The sequence below is a fragment of the Melospiza georgiana genome, chromosome 5, assembly GCF_028018845.1.
Source record: "Melospiza georgiana isolate bMelGeo1 chromosome 5, bMelGeo1.pri, whole genome shotgun sequence".
NCBI lineage: Eukaryota > Metazoa > Chordata > Aves > Passeriformes > Passerellidae > Melospiza > Melospiza georgiana.
The window spans coordinates 11,086,902-11,101,767 of record NC_080434.1 but is presented as its reverse complement, the minus strand read 5'-3'; the positions used below and the strand labels follow the sequence as shown (position 1 = coordinate 11,101,767).

At 41.6% G+C, this 14,866-nt stretch overlaps 1 protein-coding gene across 8 annotated transcripts; it reads left to right on the top strand.

The window, feature by feature from the left end:
* Positions 1–4,947: 4,947 nt before the first annotated feature.
* NPY5R (neuropeptide Y receptor Y5) lies at positions 4,948–12,019 on the top strand. Of its 8 annotated transcripts, none has more exons than XM_058025260.1 (4): positions 4,952–5,235; positions 6,952–7,221; positions 7,897–8,054; positions 10,058–12,019. In XM_058025260.1, exon 4 carries the CDS (start codon positions 10,070–10,072, stop codon positions 11,399–11,401), a length of 1,332 nt encoding a protein of 443 aa, XP_057881243.1. In that variant the 5' UTR covers positions 4,952–5,235; positions 6,952–7,221; positions 7,897–8,054; positions 10,058–10,069; the 3' UTR covers positions 11,402–12,019. The 8 variants fall into 8 exon arrangements, 7 of the variants coding, with proteins under 7 accessions (XP_057881243.1, XP_057881246.1, XP_057881245.1 ...); XM_058025262.1 differs by having other exon boundaries at positions 4,953–5,235; positions 7,960–8,054; positions 10,061–12,019; XM_058025255.1 differs by having other exon boundaries at positions 4,953–5,235; positions 10,061–12,019.
* The last annotated feature ends 2,847 nt before the right edge of the window (positions 12,020–14,866 follow it).

Below are 14,866 nucleotides of genomic sequence, written 5' to 3'. Positions count from 1 at the left end.
GTGATGTTGAGCCTGGGAAGACAGGGATGTAGGGAGTTGTGAATTTTGCCTGTTTCTCACCATCCTATTCTAGGTTTAGATTTAAATGATGTACCACGAGTTATTAATTTACAAAATATCATTTTTTCAGAAATGTCTGAATTTTCAGATACATATGATCTGCTTTCTCCTCCATTTCGTCATTAGTCATGAGGATCTCCATTTCAGCAGCAAATTAAGTGATACATAATACTTCACTTTTTAATGGTTAATACATACAGGAATTTCAAACATTGCATAAGCATGGGCAAAGCAAACCTCAAAATGCCCCTGTTATACCATGCAAATATAATAATTACCTATGAAAGATCAAAAATAGAGCCAACATGTCACTCAGTGTCCTGAACTCACAGTGATAACTACAAATATCCATGGGATTATTGACACTGCAGACAGATGCAAGGCCAGGCATCGAACAGTGTGTGTGTAGAGCAATGGAAAGCACTGCTTGGTCCCTGACATGTTCTACATGTAAGTGTATGTACATAAGTACACACATACACACATACATACACATATTTATATATGTATTTATATGTACACACATGCTATAAGCCCAGCCTTGCTAAAAAGTTTCTGTTTCACCATGCTGTTTTGTGTCCACCTCAGATGACTAAATCAGTCTTCTCTGAAGCATTTCACATACATGTGAGCACTAATACATGTGAGCACTAAAAAATAATCACTCTAAATTAATAAACAGATCCTGATTCTTTTCAAACTTTCCATTATAGCTGTATAAAATACATTTTGTGCATCGGATATGCTCCGTAGGAAAATCTGGCATGAGCAGATCCTGGCTGTCCTGTGCATCTCCAGTCTCAACACCAAGATGATGGTCTCCATCTGGAGCTCCAAGCTCACAAAGATGTCAAATAATTCCTCATAACTCTTATTTTATTGATGAAGACTGTCAGGACATGAGAACACTGGAGTAGCAAGATAACCATTGTGTTAAAGATTATCCTCTTCCAGGGAATACATTTTTCAGTACATCAAAGGCACCCTGGATTGGATGACTTTGTTTGTACACGTGTTTGTTTGTGTGAAGGCATGACATTGCAAAAAGAAAGTACAATAAACAGAACACAAGAATTTCAATTAAGGAAATAGAACAACTTGAGTAAAAGAATACAGAAATTCTTTGAAGCAAAACCTTTGAGAAGGGAATGAGATGTGTTTTAAAAAACATATAGAAAAAATAGACTAAGATTTAAATCCATTAATTTTTTTTCTCACTGCAGAACTCAGAAAACATTTCATAAAATGAGGCTGTTGTTTTTATTGTAATGTATCTTCGTGTGTTCAGGCAATGCAATCCCTCCCTAAAATTTAAAATCCAGTAAGTGAAAGAACACCAGGAGGGTCACTTGTCTCTTCTGTTCTGTATAAAACAAAGTGAAGTCACCACTACGGAAATAAATGGAAACACTCTCTGAAGGGGTTTTTAAACTTTATTTTTTATTGGTTTTATATTTTAATAATGAAGATCAGTGCCATTGAAATAATTGCATTTCACACTACTCTGTTCAAAGATAAGGGAACTCATAGTCCTTGGGGCAAAAGTCTGTCATCAGTAGACTAAATAGGCCTTTTGCTGTTGAGTGTAATTTGAATTGCAGCAAATTCTCTTTGGCTAAGAACATGTTTATTCTGACATAACTGCATCTGACACCAAACATAACAATACTTCATTTGACTGCTAATGTCACAAACCCAAAAAAGCTGCATGAATGATTATGTGGTTCATCTCTGCTGTCATTCTTGCTGCTACAGTTCAATTTTCAACAATACAGCCAAGCTGACTAATGAAAATCTATCCTGATCACATGAAGTATTGCTTAAAGGCTGCTTGAGCTACAAACTAAGTTATGTCCACCTGGCTAAAACACTAAGCCATGTTTTCTGCTATGGGCACCCCACTGTCTATTTAGAATTCAAACTCCTATACACTCATACAAAAGCTCTCATCTGGCTTCAGATGAAGCAGAAATAGGCCCCACACATGAACATTCAGACAGGTCAATGTGTATAACACCAGCCAAAAAATGAGATGGCACGTTAGGAAGCAAAACTTATTAATTACAGGCTCAGTCTTGGAAGTATTTTATTAGCTAGCCCTCAGGTGTGCTGCCTTTCCTTCTCAGAAGTCCAAGGCTTGCTGCTTGATGCAAGCTAAGAATCTGTGGAAGGGATGGACCATACAGAAGCCAGACATTGGTGGTATTTTTCATAGTGTTTTATTAGAATTTTTCTGGGCATGAAGTGGTTGGGTGAAGAATTTTAGCCAACACAAATGCTTTATATGTGTCTCACAAAATCTCTCAAATTCTGTAGCAGCTATGTCCTGCGGCTTAAACTGTTTTCCCCATGGATTGGTAGCAGACTTCACAATAACACTAGACTTTGTCTCATGACAAACTCTGACTTTGATGATTGACTGCATGCTGAGGAACTGGACATTAGGCGCTTTAGACCTTTGGTTTTGTGGCATTTATCAGTTCTCACGGATTTCCATTAGGGATTTTAGTCTTCATATCTTCCACAGTTTGCCTTTAGAGGCAAAATTTTCTAGGATATTGGAATGATTCTCCCAAAAGAAAGATACATTTGGGACTGCAGTAAGAAACATGACAAAACTAATTTGAATTCATATAGACACAGAGTTTTCTCTTGTATTTTCTGTTGTATGCTTCTGACTCAGGAATCCCAGCCTTCTCTCTCTGATGCACCATTTTTCCCCAGCTCCCCCAGAGGAGGTACCTTTCATCATCACTGTCTCTTACTTCCTCGAGGACTCCTTTGTGATCTCAACAATCATATGGTAGCTGGTCTCTAGGGAACCTGTGCTGTGATCTGCTGTCACTCCTGACATTTGGTATCTCTAATGGCCATGCCTTTTCTATCTCTAGATTATTGATTTCATTATTCAGTAGTGTTACTGGCAAGATAGAGGTACACAAACAGTGGAAAGGAAAAAATTATAGTGGTCTGAATAGCAGTTGTCTCTGATGTGTGCAAGTATCAGGGATGAAATGTACAGACACAGTTGAGGAAAATGTGGTGTTATTTACAGGTCTGTGGGGAATAAAACAAATAATCTCACACCTGCCAATACATTACTGGCTGATGAACCCTTTTAAAATAAGACAACAACAACAACAACAACAAAGTAGAATATTTTACTCTTAGAGAGAATTGCTTTGAGGAAGGATTACTTGTCTTACTGACTACTCCTGCTAAGAAGCACATATTTTCTGGAGGCTCCTTGGGAAACTGTACTCGGTGACCTTAGAAATGGCTTAACATGATGGTAGGCTGTTTGTACTTTCATGAAGGTACAATGGCATCCCACATAAATCACACTTGTGCAATATAAGAAAGTTTAATTTCCCACTGGGCTCTGCCAGCAAATTTAGACTACTTGTAAAACACACTACCAGTCTGCTGTAGCCAGCAGTTTCCATAGAAAGATGTAGTGTCTTTAAAACTACACTTTTTCCAGAGGAGACCTTCCACTTCAAGCCCAGCAATGTGGGAAGATCTCCTGGAACAAGAGAAGTAGGGAAAGTGTTCATCGTGCCCATCATGTGTTAGAGCCATAGTGGGTTTCTCTCTATAGGTCAAAAATTTGCGTGAAAGTCTTCAAAGCCATCAGCGTTAGGTGGGAAGATGATCAAAAATGCTAAGAACAGCTACTCAGGCCTAAAAAGGATTAATTCTGTTCTCCGTTGTGACTAACAGGAGAGTTGTGTTAATACCATGAGATGGATTGGCACGTCACTTCCACCTGGCAGCTCCCTGTGCTCCACTTGCACATGCAGTGATTCACCAGCAGTGGGTGGTGAATTATGCAGAAGCAGGCAAAAGAAGATGGGATGAAATCTTCAAAAGAAGATAGGACGAAATCTTCTTTACCATACTGAGCTCATCTGCTGAAGATGAAAATGATTTGTTCCTGGGTGGCTCAATGAGTATTTTCACAATACCCAAGTTAAATAAGGAACCTACCTGGACTTTTCAAAGGTTATTTTACAATATGATTGATCCAGTTGTTTTGTCTTTGTGTGGTACAGTCTTTCACAGGCTAATTATAGGGACGGCTTTTCTGCAGTGCTTTGTTAATATCAACTGTCAAAGTAGCACCTTAGCAAATGGGAAAGTCATTACATTTCTGTGTCAGATTCTGCCCCTTGCGCTCCCAGGGACCCGCATGTCACTGAGTTGTGCTGTAGATCTGTAATAGGACTATGATCAATGATTCTTCTTGTGCTAGAAGATAACAGCTGCTGAGAGTAGCAGAGTTTGTCTTTTCATGCTTTGTACTATGACATACCCAACAGCTTTTAGCTTTTAAAATATTGCTCATATAAGAAAATGCCCTGCTTTCTCACTGATTGTTCAGATAAAATTAAAACCACCCTTCAGATATTTTGCTCTGTAAGAACTGAACTCAGCTCAGCGAGGAAAACTGTTTGGGGGGAAAACCATTGCCTTCCACCTGTTCTAAAATAAACATTAAAGGGTATTTGAGCAGGAGGGATAAAAACCTGCGGAGCCCTGCTCCAGCCGAAGAGAGGGGAGCTCTGCCCAGCGTTCTGTGATTGCCTGTCTGTGTTCGCGCCTCGCTGTGTCCCGAGACTCGCGGCGCGTTTCACCCTGGCAAAACGCCGCGCCCCGAGTGCGGGGTGAGGCGCTGAGAGCATCCCCTCGGCCCCGGCGAGCGCGAGGTGTATTTACCGTCTCGCTGTATTTCCATGGAAACTCTGATTGTCACACCGCGCGGCGCTGAAGTACCGGGCTCCAGGGCTGCCTGGAGCGGCCTCCCGAAGTGCCCCCCCGCTGCAGCCCCAGCCCCAGCCCCAGCTCTGCCGAGCGGGCGAGCCCCGGCGCCGCCGCAGCAGCCCCGTAAGATGCCACCAGCCCTGGGGGCTGCGCGCCTCCCTCCGCTTCCTCGGAGCCGCGCTCCACCCGCCCGGGCCGGAGCCCTGAGTGCGGATCAGAGCCGTGAGCGCAAACCGGAGCCCTGAGTGCGCATCAGAGCCGTGAGCACAAACCGGAGCCCTGAGCGCGGACCGGAGCCGTGAGCACAAACCGGAGCCGTGAGCGCGGACCGGAGCCGCCGCCTCGCCCTGCCCGCGCCGCCCCCGCTGCCCCTCCTCGCCGCGGGGCGCCCGCAGCGGGACACGCGCGCAGGTAACGCGGAGCTCGGCTCGGCTCGGCTCGGCTCGGCTCAGGTCGGTTCAGCTCAGCTCGGCGCAGCTCAGCTCCCCTCCCCTCGCGGGGCGGCCGCGCAAGTTTGCGCGGGGCCCCGCCCTGGCACCAAGTGTGCGGGGATGAGGGAGCGCAGCAGCCCCGCCGCGGGTGGCGGTGTCGCGGGGATGGGATGAGGGACCCGCCAGCCCTGCCGCGGGTGGCGGTGTCGCGGGGATGAGATGGGATGAGGGACCCGCCAGCCCTGCCGCGGGTGGCGGTGTCGCGGGGATGGGATGGGATGAGGGACCCGCCAGCCCTGCCGCGGGTGGCGGTGTCGCGGGGATGAGATGGGATGAGGGACCCGCCAGCCCTGCCGAGGGTGGCGGTGTCGCGGCGGCCGCGGGGCGCCCGGGGTTGGAGCTGAGAACGGGAGCGCGGTTTCGGACGCGGAGCGGCGCAGAGTGGTTCCCAAGGGAGGCGTGGAAGGGCGCAAATATCACTCGTTCCCGTTTCGGGGTGGTTTGGTGCTTTTGCGAGCCAGGAGTTGCTGTGCTCCCTTGAAAAAAAAATGTAGCCAGGCGTTTCAAGTTTTCTGTTCTGGCCAGCGAATAGCCCATTATGTTCCATAGCATTTCCTTGGAGCTGGACATACAATCTTATTCGTTGGGTTCGGTATAATTTGGGAAGTTGTATTCTTATTTTCTGGCATAATGTTGTAGTTCTTTTGGTGATTCAGAGAAATAGGCAGACCATTAATGTGTACAAAAATCGGGCTTTTTTTTTGACTTCTGAAGTAATTTCAATCTGTTGAATTCTTCCAGATTTTTACACTAGTTTTTGCTGTTGCACATTAGGAACAAGAACATGACAATCAGCAGCTTTTTATCCTTAGCTTGTGTAGTGAATGCAACACTTGAGTGGTTTCAGATTTTGTCTCGCATGTTATCTCAGTCGGTATTGATGTGAGGGTATTATTTCTTAGGTTGTAACAACACAGCTCAGTGCTTTCCTAAAGCCTTGCTGGTCGTGCAGTAACGGCTACTCATATTAACTATTTACATCTGTGTGGATGCTTAAAACCCTTCACTGACTTACTCTGTGCAGTCTTGATATTTCTCCAGTCTTATGAGGGCAGAAAGGTTGTACTTACAAATTTACACAATGTGCTTCCTCCCTGTATGTTTTCATCATGGGGTTCAGGGGGGTTTTGTTTCGGAGATTTTTTTTTTTGTGGGTTTTTTGGTTGTTTTTTTTCTTTTTTAACATAGAGAAAGGTCATCCAAGACTGTAAATTGTTTACAGCTATAAAGGTTAATTGCCCTGTTGCAAGGATTAAACTGACTGGACTGTACAAGGACCAGCCAGTCAGAGATAACTTAATAGGTATTAATATTGTGGGATATAAGCTCTTATCCATGAATAAACCTTAAAATAAGTATCTCATCTAATTGAAGGAACATTTCCAGAGAAAACAATTGCCTTTAGAGGATGATGGTTGCCTGCCTAACTTTTGTGCTCTTGAAAATTTCCATTCAAATATATGGAGAAATAGAAATATCCAGCCTATTAACTTTCCTAAATTATGATTTATTTAAGCAACAGCTTTAAGTGAAAAAATTATGTTAAGTATAAGATGTTAAGCATGTTAAATTAGCACAGGTTTTCTGGTGCCTCTAACTCAGCTAAATGCTAACTGCAATCATTTGACTCTTACAGTAAATATTTGAATCTACCTTGGATCCTGCCACAAAACTGCAGTTTCTATTGCCTTGAGCAGCCTAGCCTCCAGCCTCAAGCATTCCAGTGAAACTACAGGAGACCTGGGCAAGGCCACACAGAGCTCCCACAGGTGTAGCTGAGCGCAGTCAGGAATGTGCCATGTCCAGACCAGCATTACAGAACGGGGACCTCGTTTGCTTGACTGGTAGATGCAGGAGGTGAAAGTGATCCAACGTTTGGAGCTGACAGCTAGAAAACCTCCAGCAGGTACCTTCAGATTAACTAAATCTCAGCTTTGAAAACAGGTGGAAGCCACCCTGGTGCTATCACGCATTTAGTTTAGAAATACACTTCAAATATGAGGTGAAGATTTTGAAAAGGGCTGTATTACTTAATTCTGTTTTCCACAATGGGATTTCCAGGAATTTCCATTTCCCTGAAAGTTACAGCCATGTGCTGCACTGGGATTGACCAACCAACATAAGGGAGGGTGAGCCAATCTCTGAGAACAGGAACAGCTGTTAAAACAAAGCAGGAAGATAAATGCCAATAAGCGCACACAGCCCTGTGAAATCAGTGGCATGCTAAGATGAGTTTGGGGACTAGAGATCAACGATCTGGGAGGAAAACTTCTGTTTGCATCTTTACTGCTGCTGGCACTCAGACTGACAACAACTGGTTTCTTTGTGAGCAGGAGAAAAACCCCAGAGAGCAAGAGATCTACTTAGCATATTTTGAAATTAGGGGGAAAGCCTGATTTCTTTTTACACATCCAAAATTAAAATTCTCTTTGGGCATTTTGCAAAGGGAACCTGTGTCAGCACAGCAGTTGTCTGTTGAAATCAGTAGATTATACTGTTATTCCTTCCCTCTCTGTCTTGCTGTCACTCTGAAACTGTGACTACAGGAAGATGGTGTATAAGGGTTTTCTATGCTCCACAGACATTTTTGGTGCCCTAGGTGTCCAGCCAGGGTTTGAAGAGATCATGTTGTGACTTCTTCCAGTGCTCCTTCCTCATGGAAACGAGGACACGTGGTAGGGAAGAGTTTGTCTGTCACCTGAGTTAGAGGGCAGCCGTAGCACAGAAGGAACAGAGCTGGTAAGCCCTTGCTGGACTTCAGAGCACTCCTGCTAAACTTCCTCAGTACTGATGCATCCCAACAAAATATGTCTGCTTCAGAAAACCAGCATGTTTTCTTTTTTTTTTTTAAAGACACAATTTGAATTAAAAACACAATGAACCCTTCTGCTAAATCCACACTGCAAGAGCTTTATGGGGAGGTGTAAAAATCCACAGAAACTGGCAACAATCTTTCACTTAAACCTTCAAGAAGAATTTAGTAAACATTAATTTATTAAACATGTTACAACATAACACTACATAAAATTTTGTTCCTTGGTCTTATTCATAGCATTATTTTATCTTATCCAGGGCAGAAAAAGTTATGTAGTAGAAATTTCAGCAGATTTGGAAAGTCACTGTGGTGTACATACCAATTTCAGTTGGTTACTAGCAACTCAGAAATTAGCTCAGAAAAATTAAATAAAAAACTATGTAGACTCAGATATCATTACTTGTCTGTTATATGGTTTTCCACCATTTCATTAAAGACTAGAAGAAACTGAACAGAAACAATATGCATTAATGCCTCTCTTGTCATATACACACAATTGTAATATTTCTGTTATCTAATTTCATGTATTCACTTCATAATTCAGTTTTAGCTGTTAAAAAGCACTTTAATTTGAGGCAAATTGGGAAGGCTGACTTTTTTTCACCTCTTTCCAACATTTTACCTGCAAGATCTTTTCATATATATATTTCTACTCTTCCTTGGAGGATCTTCACATCACAATACAGTGAGTGAACATTCTCAGGTTGTTTTATGGTTTGAGCTTCCCTTTGGCTCAAATCATAGGAAGACACATGATGTGAAGGAAGGAGCACATCTGCATGTGTGGAGGGAGCCAAATAATATTATTGCACTTTGAAAATGTCAGCATGGTAGAGCTCACTGAGGATTGCTAGTCTCAAAGAGCCCTGCCTTTTTAGGTGACAGATATAGCCTTCTGCTGTGTTGACATATGCTTTGGGTTTGTAGATCTCTTTTGTTTTCTCTTATGCAAGATTTCTAAACACTAAGCAGTTTTGTACAGGACGTTGGCACTCTGGGGAATTTTGACTTTGAAATTCTAGTACATGCAAGTGTTTAAGATAAATGGAGGTTTGAACTGAAGTCTCATGTCTTTCTGTTTGTTCTAAAATGAAGACTAATATATGAAGATTCAGTAGGCAGAATAACTTTGTGCTGAGCTAGGTTTAACACTAGATGATTCTGTGCTGAATAAGTAGCAGTTCACTGAATTTTCAAATGGCTGTGTGGAGTTTGTCTCCAGTTAACGCTGTCCTCTCTATATTACATCCAATTACTTTAGCTGTTTTTTAGTTTTCCTTTCTGCTTGAGCACAGTTAAACTGTATTCAGCACTCAGTGGAAGATGTTTTCTATACATACATCAGGAATTCCATCTTGGATTACTGACAATGGATTTCCTGATCCTTTTTGAAAGCTCTCACCTGTTTTTTGGTAGTTGTCTACTGGCAAGGTAAGAAACATTACTGCAGTTGTTAGCATACAAATTTTCAGGTGCCTTCTTTATAATTTGCAATGATATAATGATTAGCCATCTGCCCAGATGGTAACTGTCATTTCCTTACTCATTTCAATGGGCTGTTATTCACATGAGTAATCTCACCAACTCGAGGTGTATTGCTTTTGTAGCTAACTGTTCCCTCATGGAAAGCCTGACAATATGTTCTGCAGCAGAATACAGTTAAAAGGCAGCATCATAATGGAGACCTGTAAATTGCCATTCTCCCATGTGAGCATCTAGGTAGGAGTCCTAGGAGGGCTGAACACCAAATGATAAAATCTACTTAGCTACTTCATATTGACCTGAAGTTATCTGCCTCACAGTAGAGTAACATCAATAGTAATTTATTTGCATTGAGGTAAAAGGTAAATTTATGTATTTTTACATTCTGATTAACAGCAATATCATAATTTCTTCAGATGCTAATTAATGACTTTCTCGTTCTAAGCAGGACTGTAAAATGGATTTAGAATTCAAAGACCGTACCAACAGCACACATACCAAGAACACCTCTGCTGCAACAAAGAATTTTTCTGCCTGGGAAGACTATAAGAGTAGTGTTGATGACATGCAGTACTTTCTCATTGGGCTGTACACACTTATAAGTCTGGCTGGCTTTGTGGGAAATCTACTTATACTAATGGCCCTACTAAAGTGCAAGCAGAAGACAGTAATAAACATTCTCATTGGAAACTTGGCCTTTTCTGACATCTTGGTTGTGCTGTTTTGTTCACCTTTCACGCTGACATCCGTCCTGCTTGACCAATGGATGTTTGGCACTGTCATGTGCCATGTAATGCCCTTCCTCCAGTGTGCCTCAGTCCTAGTTTCAACTTTGATGTTAATATCTATTGCTGCAGTCAGGTACCGTATGATAAAGTATCCCCTCTCCAGCAATCTCACAGCAAAGCAAGGCTATTTCTTAATAGTGATCGTTTGGGCCTTTGGCTTCACAATTTGCTCCCCTCTGCCAGTTTTCCATAAAACCGTGGACCTCAGCAAAACTCTGAATTTGGAGGGACTGGAGAACAGGCTGCTGTGCATCGAGTCCTGGCCCTCTGATTCCTACAGGATCGCCTTCACGATAGTCTTGCTGTTCATGCAGTACATCCTGCCGCTGGCGTGCCTCACCGCCAGCCACACCAGCGTCTGCAGGAGCATAGGTGCTAGGCTGTCAAACAAGGAAAACAAGTTTGAAGAAAAGGAGATGATAAACCTAACTCTTCATCCCTCTAAGAGTGCTGGCACACAGGTTCAACCCTCCAGATATTCCAGGTGGAGCTGTGCCTTTGGCAGAAGGCACCACAGAAGATACAGTAGAAAGACTTCAAGTGTGATGCCAGCTATTTCAAGGCATCATCAGGATACTCATTCCAGAGATCACCCAGAAACCTCTGACACAGAAAAAAGCCAGCTCTTTTCCTCCAGTAAATTCATCCCTGGGATCCCTATCTGTTTTGAAATGAAACCAGAAGAAAACACAGAGATCCAGAACATGATTACAGTATCCCAGTCCATCATAAGAATTAAGACAAGATCGAGGAGGGTTTTTTGCAGACTGACAGTGCTAATACTAGTTTTTGGCTTCAGTTGGATGCCTCTTCACCTTTTCCACATTGTCACAGATTTTAATGCCACTCTCATTTCCAACAGGCACTTTAAATTAGTATATTGCATATGCCATTTGTTGGGTATGATGTCCTGCTGCTTGAATCCCATCCTCTATGGGTTTCTTAACAACAGCATAAAAGCTGATTTAATGTCCCTTATTCCGTGCTGCCAAATACCATGATTTTATGTGCCCCAAGATAAAGTAAAACAAACAAGTATGGCTTTCAAGCCTAGTGGTGTGTATAGCTGTAAAAGCTCAATTAGTTTAGTTTAGTTAGTGTGAGTTGGTTGTGATTGGTAGCATTTTTTTGTGGATGGATAGTTCTATGGCTGCATGTATTTCTTGCATTGGGCAGAAATATATGCATATGTTATAATATTCTTTTATCTGTTACATGTAGGAAATCATGCTCAGTGTACAAAACCACAACACCATTTTCATTACCCAAATTGTCGGCAACCTGTACTTTGGAATTATACGGAATATATAATGAGTAATAAATGTGAGACAGACTGCTTAGACATGTCAGTATTAACTGTCATAAAACTACAATAAAATACATATAATTTACTAAATAATTATTGTTGAGATTATTTCAGTGCCAGCTTTGACTGTTTTCTAATATAATTAAATCTCTCTGGATGTTATTAGGAAAATATTTTTCCTTAGTTCTTTGACTCATAGTTTGCAATATCTTTGCAAGATACTTTGCTGCTTATTCCTTGGTTGCCTTATTCCCTGAAATGGGTTTGAGGGTCATTGTTCTTGCCTTGATTGTTTCCATCCCACTGTACTTATCCAATACAACCTATCTCTGATTTCCTCAGACAATTTTCACTCTGGCTTGTCATTTTATGTCATTTTCGTCCAGCCTGAATTTATCTATAGTTATGTCTTTATTCTCACAGTGATGACACCCCTGAACCCACAACACATTTCTGATCAGAGTAAGCCTTCATTATCTAAGCAAATGATAATGGAAAGAAAAAGAAAATGGAAAGACATCAGGAATTTTTCTCTTCCTTTACCAAAATGTAAAAACTCACTTCACTTCATTAGAACTGACCGACTTGCTTTGCAAAGTTATAACAGCTTTCAAATAAACATGTGCATGTGTGCCTTGGCAGATGGACGGGGAGGGGCAGAGTGGATTACTTTTAAATTCAACAAAGGCACAGGGTCCTGCCCCTAGGGGGGAATAACCTGTCCCTGCACCAGGACAGGCTGGGGGTGACGCTGCTCTGCTGAGAAGGGCCTGGGAATCCTGGTGGACACCAAGCTGTTCATGAGCCAGCAGGGCCCTTGTGGCTGAGAGGCCAATGGTGTCCTGGGGTGCATTGGGAAGAACATTCCAGCTGCCCCTCTGCTCAGCTCTGGTGAGGCCACATCTGGAGGGCTGTGTCCAGCTCTGGGCTTCTCAGGACAAAAGAGAGACTGAGCTTGTGGAATGGATCCAGTGGAGCACAACGAAATTGATGACCAGACTGGAGCATCTTTGTTACAATGACAGGCTGAGGGAGCTGGGCCTGTTCAGACTCAAAAAGAGACAGCTGAGATAGGAGCTCATCAATGTCTGTCAGTGCCTAAAAGGAGGGTGCTGCAGGGATGTTTCCAGGCTCTGCTTGGTGGTGCAGAACAATAGCACAGGAGCAATGGGCAGAAAGTGATGCACAGAAAGTTCTACCTGAACATGAGGAAGAACTTTACTGTGTGGGTGAGCACACCCTGGAACAGATTGCCCAGAGAGGATGTGGAGTCTCCCTCACTAGAGATACTCAAGAACTGTCTGGATGCAATCCTGTGCCTTGTGCTCTGGGATGACCCAGCTTGAGCAGGGAGGTTGGATCAGATGTGACCCACTGTGGTCCCTTCCAACCTGACCCATACCCATTCTGTCATTCCATGTGTGCAAACACACAAATACACATATACACACACACGCATTTTCTACATGTCCTCTCTCCCCTTGTCTCCTTTTAACCAGACTAGTATGCTTGCTTTCAAATTTGAATCACAGGTATCTTCCTTAAGTCCTATTATATTTCACAGCACAAATGCAAAGTGTATATTTATATATACTTACCTGCCCCAGATTAATTTAATAATCCATCTCTGCCCTCAGGATTCAGTAAATATACAAAGCCTTTGCTTTGAGTTTTAAACTGTAACACCTTTCATCAATTATAGCTGGTGATTATTTTCTTTTCTCCACTAAGATTTTTTTATCCAATAGGCTTTTGTATATTTCTTCTACAGACTGAGAAACAAAGTTATTATTTTTATAAATGGGTGGTTGGAACCAGTCATTGTGCAATTTTTTCCCTCAAGATATGTCCTTTCCAGACAGTCTTTAAAGTGAAAGCAGTTCTTCTGTTTTGAAAAATCATCAGCTTATTTCTTATCACAGTGTTATAACTCTGAGACCTTCCTCCCCAAGCCATTGTCTGCTAAGGAGTTTATTACATGCCAGTGGGTAATAGCTTCTCTCCTTAAAGAATTTTTCTAACCTCTAGTTCCCATTAACCCATTGGTCTTTTTTTTCAGTAGTGACATACTGTAATAGTTTTTTCCTTGACTATTGCATTTTGCAGATTATTATCTTCTAAAACCCTATAATATGTCACTTAATAGAGTACAAATGGTACAGAATAGATACTGCTGGAACAATAGATTATTAAAATAGCTTTTTAAAATTTTAAAATATTTTAAAAATATAGGAAAAAGTTAAATCTACAGTCAACACAATTATGTCATCCTAAAGAAGTTACTGCAGCTTTTGCCCTCTTTCTGTCCACAAATTTTTGCATCATAGTAATATTTTATTTATATGTGATATAGCCAAATAGTATAAAAGGAAAAGAGAGAAGTCACATTGTTTCAGTTTGAAATATTCCTTCTGACTTAATTTTTTTTCAATTTATTGTTATCTTCTTTCCTACTTACTGTTTATTTTCTATTCCTTCCATTCTTTCAGAATTTTAACTATAACTTCTACATTGCCAATTGTTGTTTATATATAAATTAAATGTTTATTCAGTAATTATTATTTCCAGAGCAAATTGTACTCACTCGGTATGGCAAACAGAATCATGCTAGGACTGTAACAAGGCCTAGTTTCTGAGTTGCACAAAGATTAGTCTGTACACTGGAGATTTTAGATTTATATGTATTTGCCTGGATGAAGTCAATAATTGTGCTCCCTGCTCTTTACACTGATCAAGCACAACAAATTGTAATTTGGCAATAGCGAATTAAATCAAGACAGCTATTGAACTTCTTTAGTCTTGCGCCATATAAATCTGTCATTTTTTCCAAAGCAATAGTGGGAGAATGTGTGTTTTCTTTTTATTTATAAAGCAATCGTTAGCATTCTATTTGGAGATTTCCAAAATATCCCTGTCTTTCCTCTGAAATGTTAAATAAAAATAAAACAACTTTTCTACCTTCTACTTTACTTCAGCAGTCAGTGTAGCTGGATCCCCTAGCAGCAAGGAATACCTACGAAGCAGACAAGAGTAGCAGCAAGTGAAACCAGGCATTAGGCAACTCCCAAAGGAGTGACTTCTATGAAAGGGATACGAAACAACTGAACCATCCATTTAATATTTTCCCAGTCTTGAACATTAAAAAAAAAATTCTAAACAC

Excerpts from the sequence above, each read along its gene's own strand:
- NPY5R (XM_058025263.1), top strand. The coding sequence starts at position 10,070 with ATGGATTTAGAATTCAAAGACCGTACCAACAGCACACATACCAAGAAC.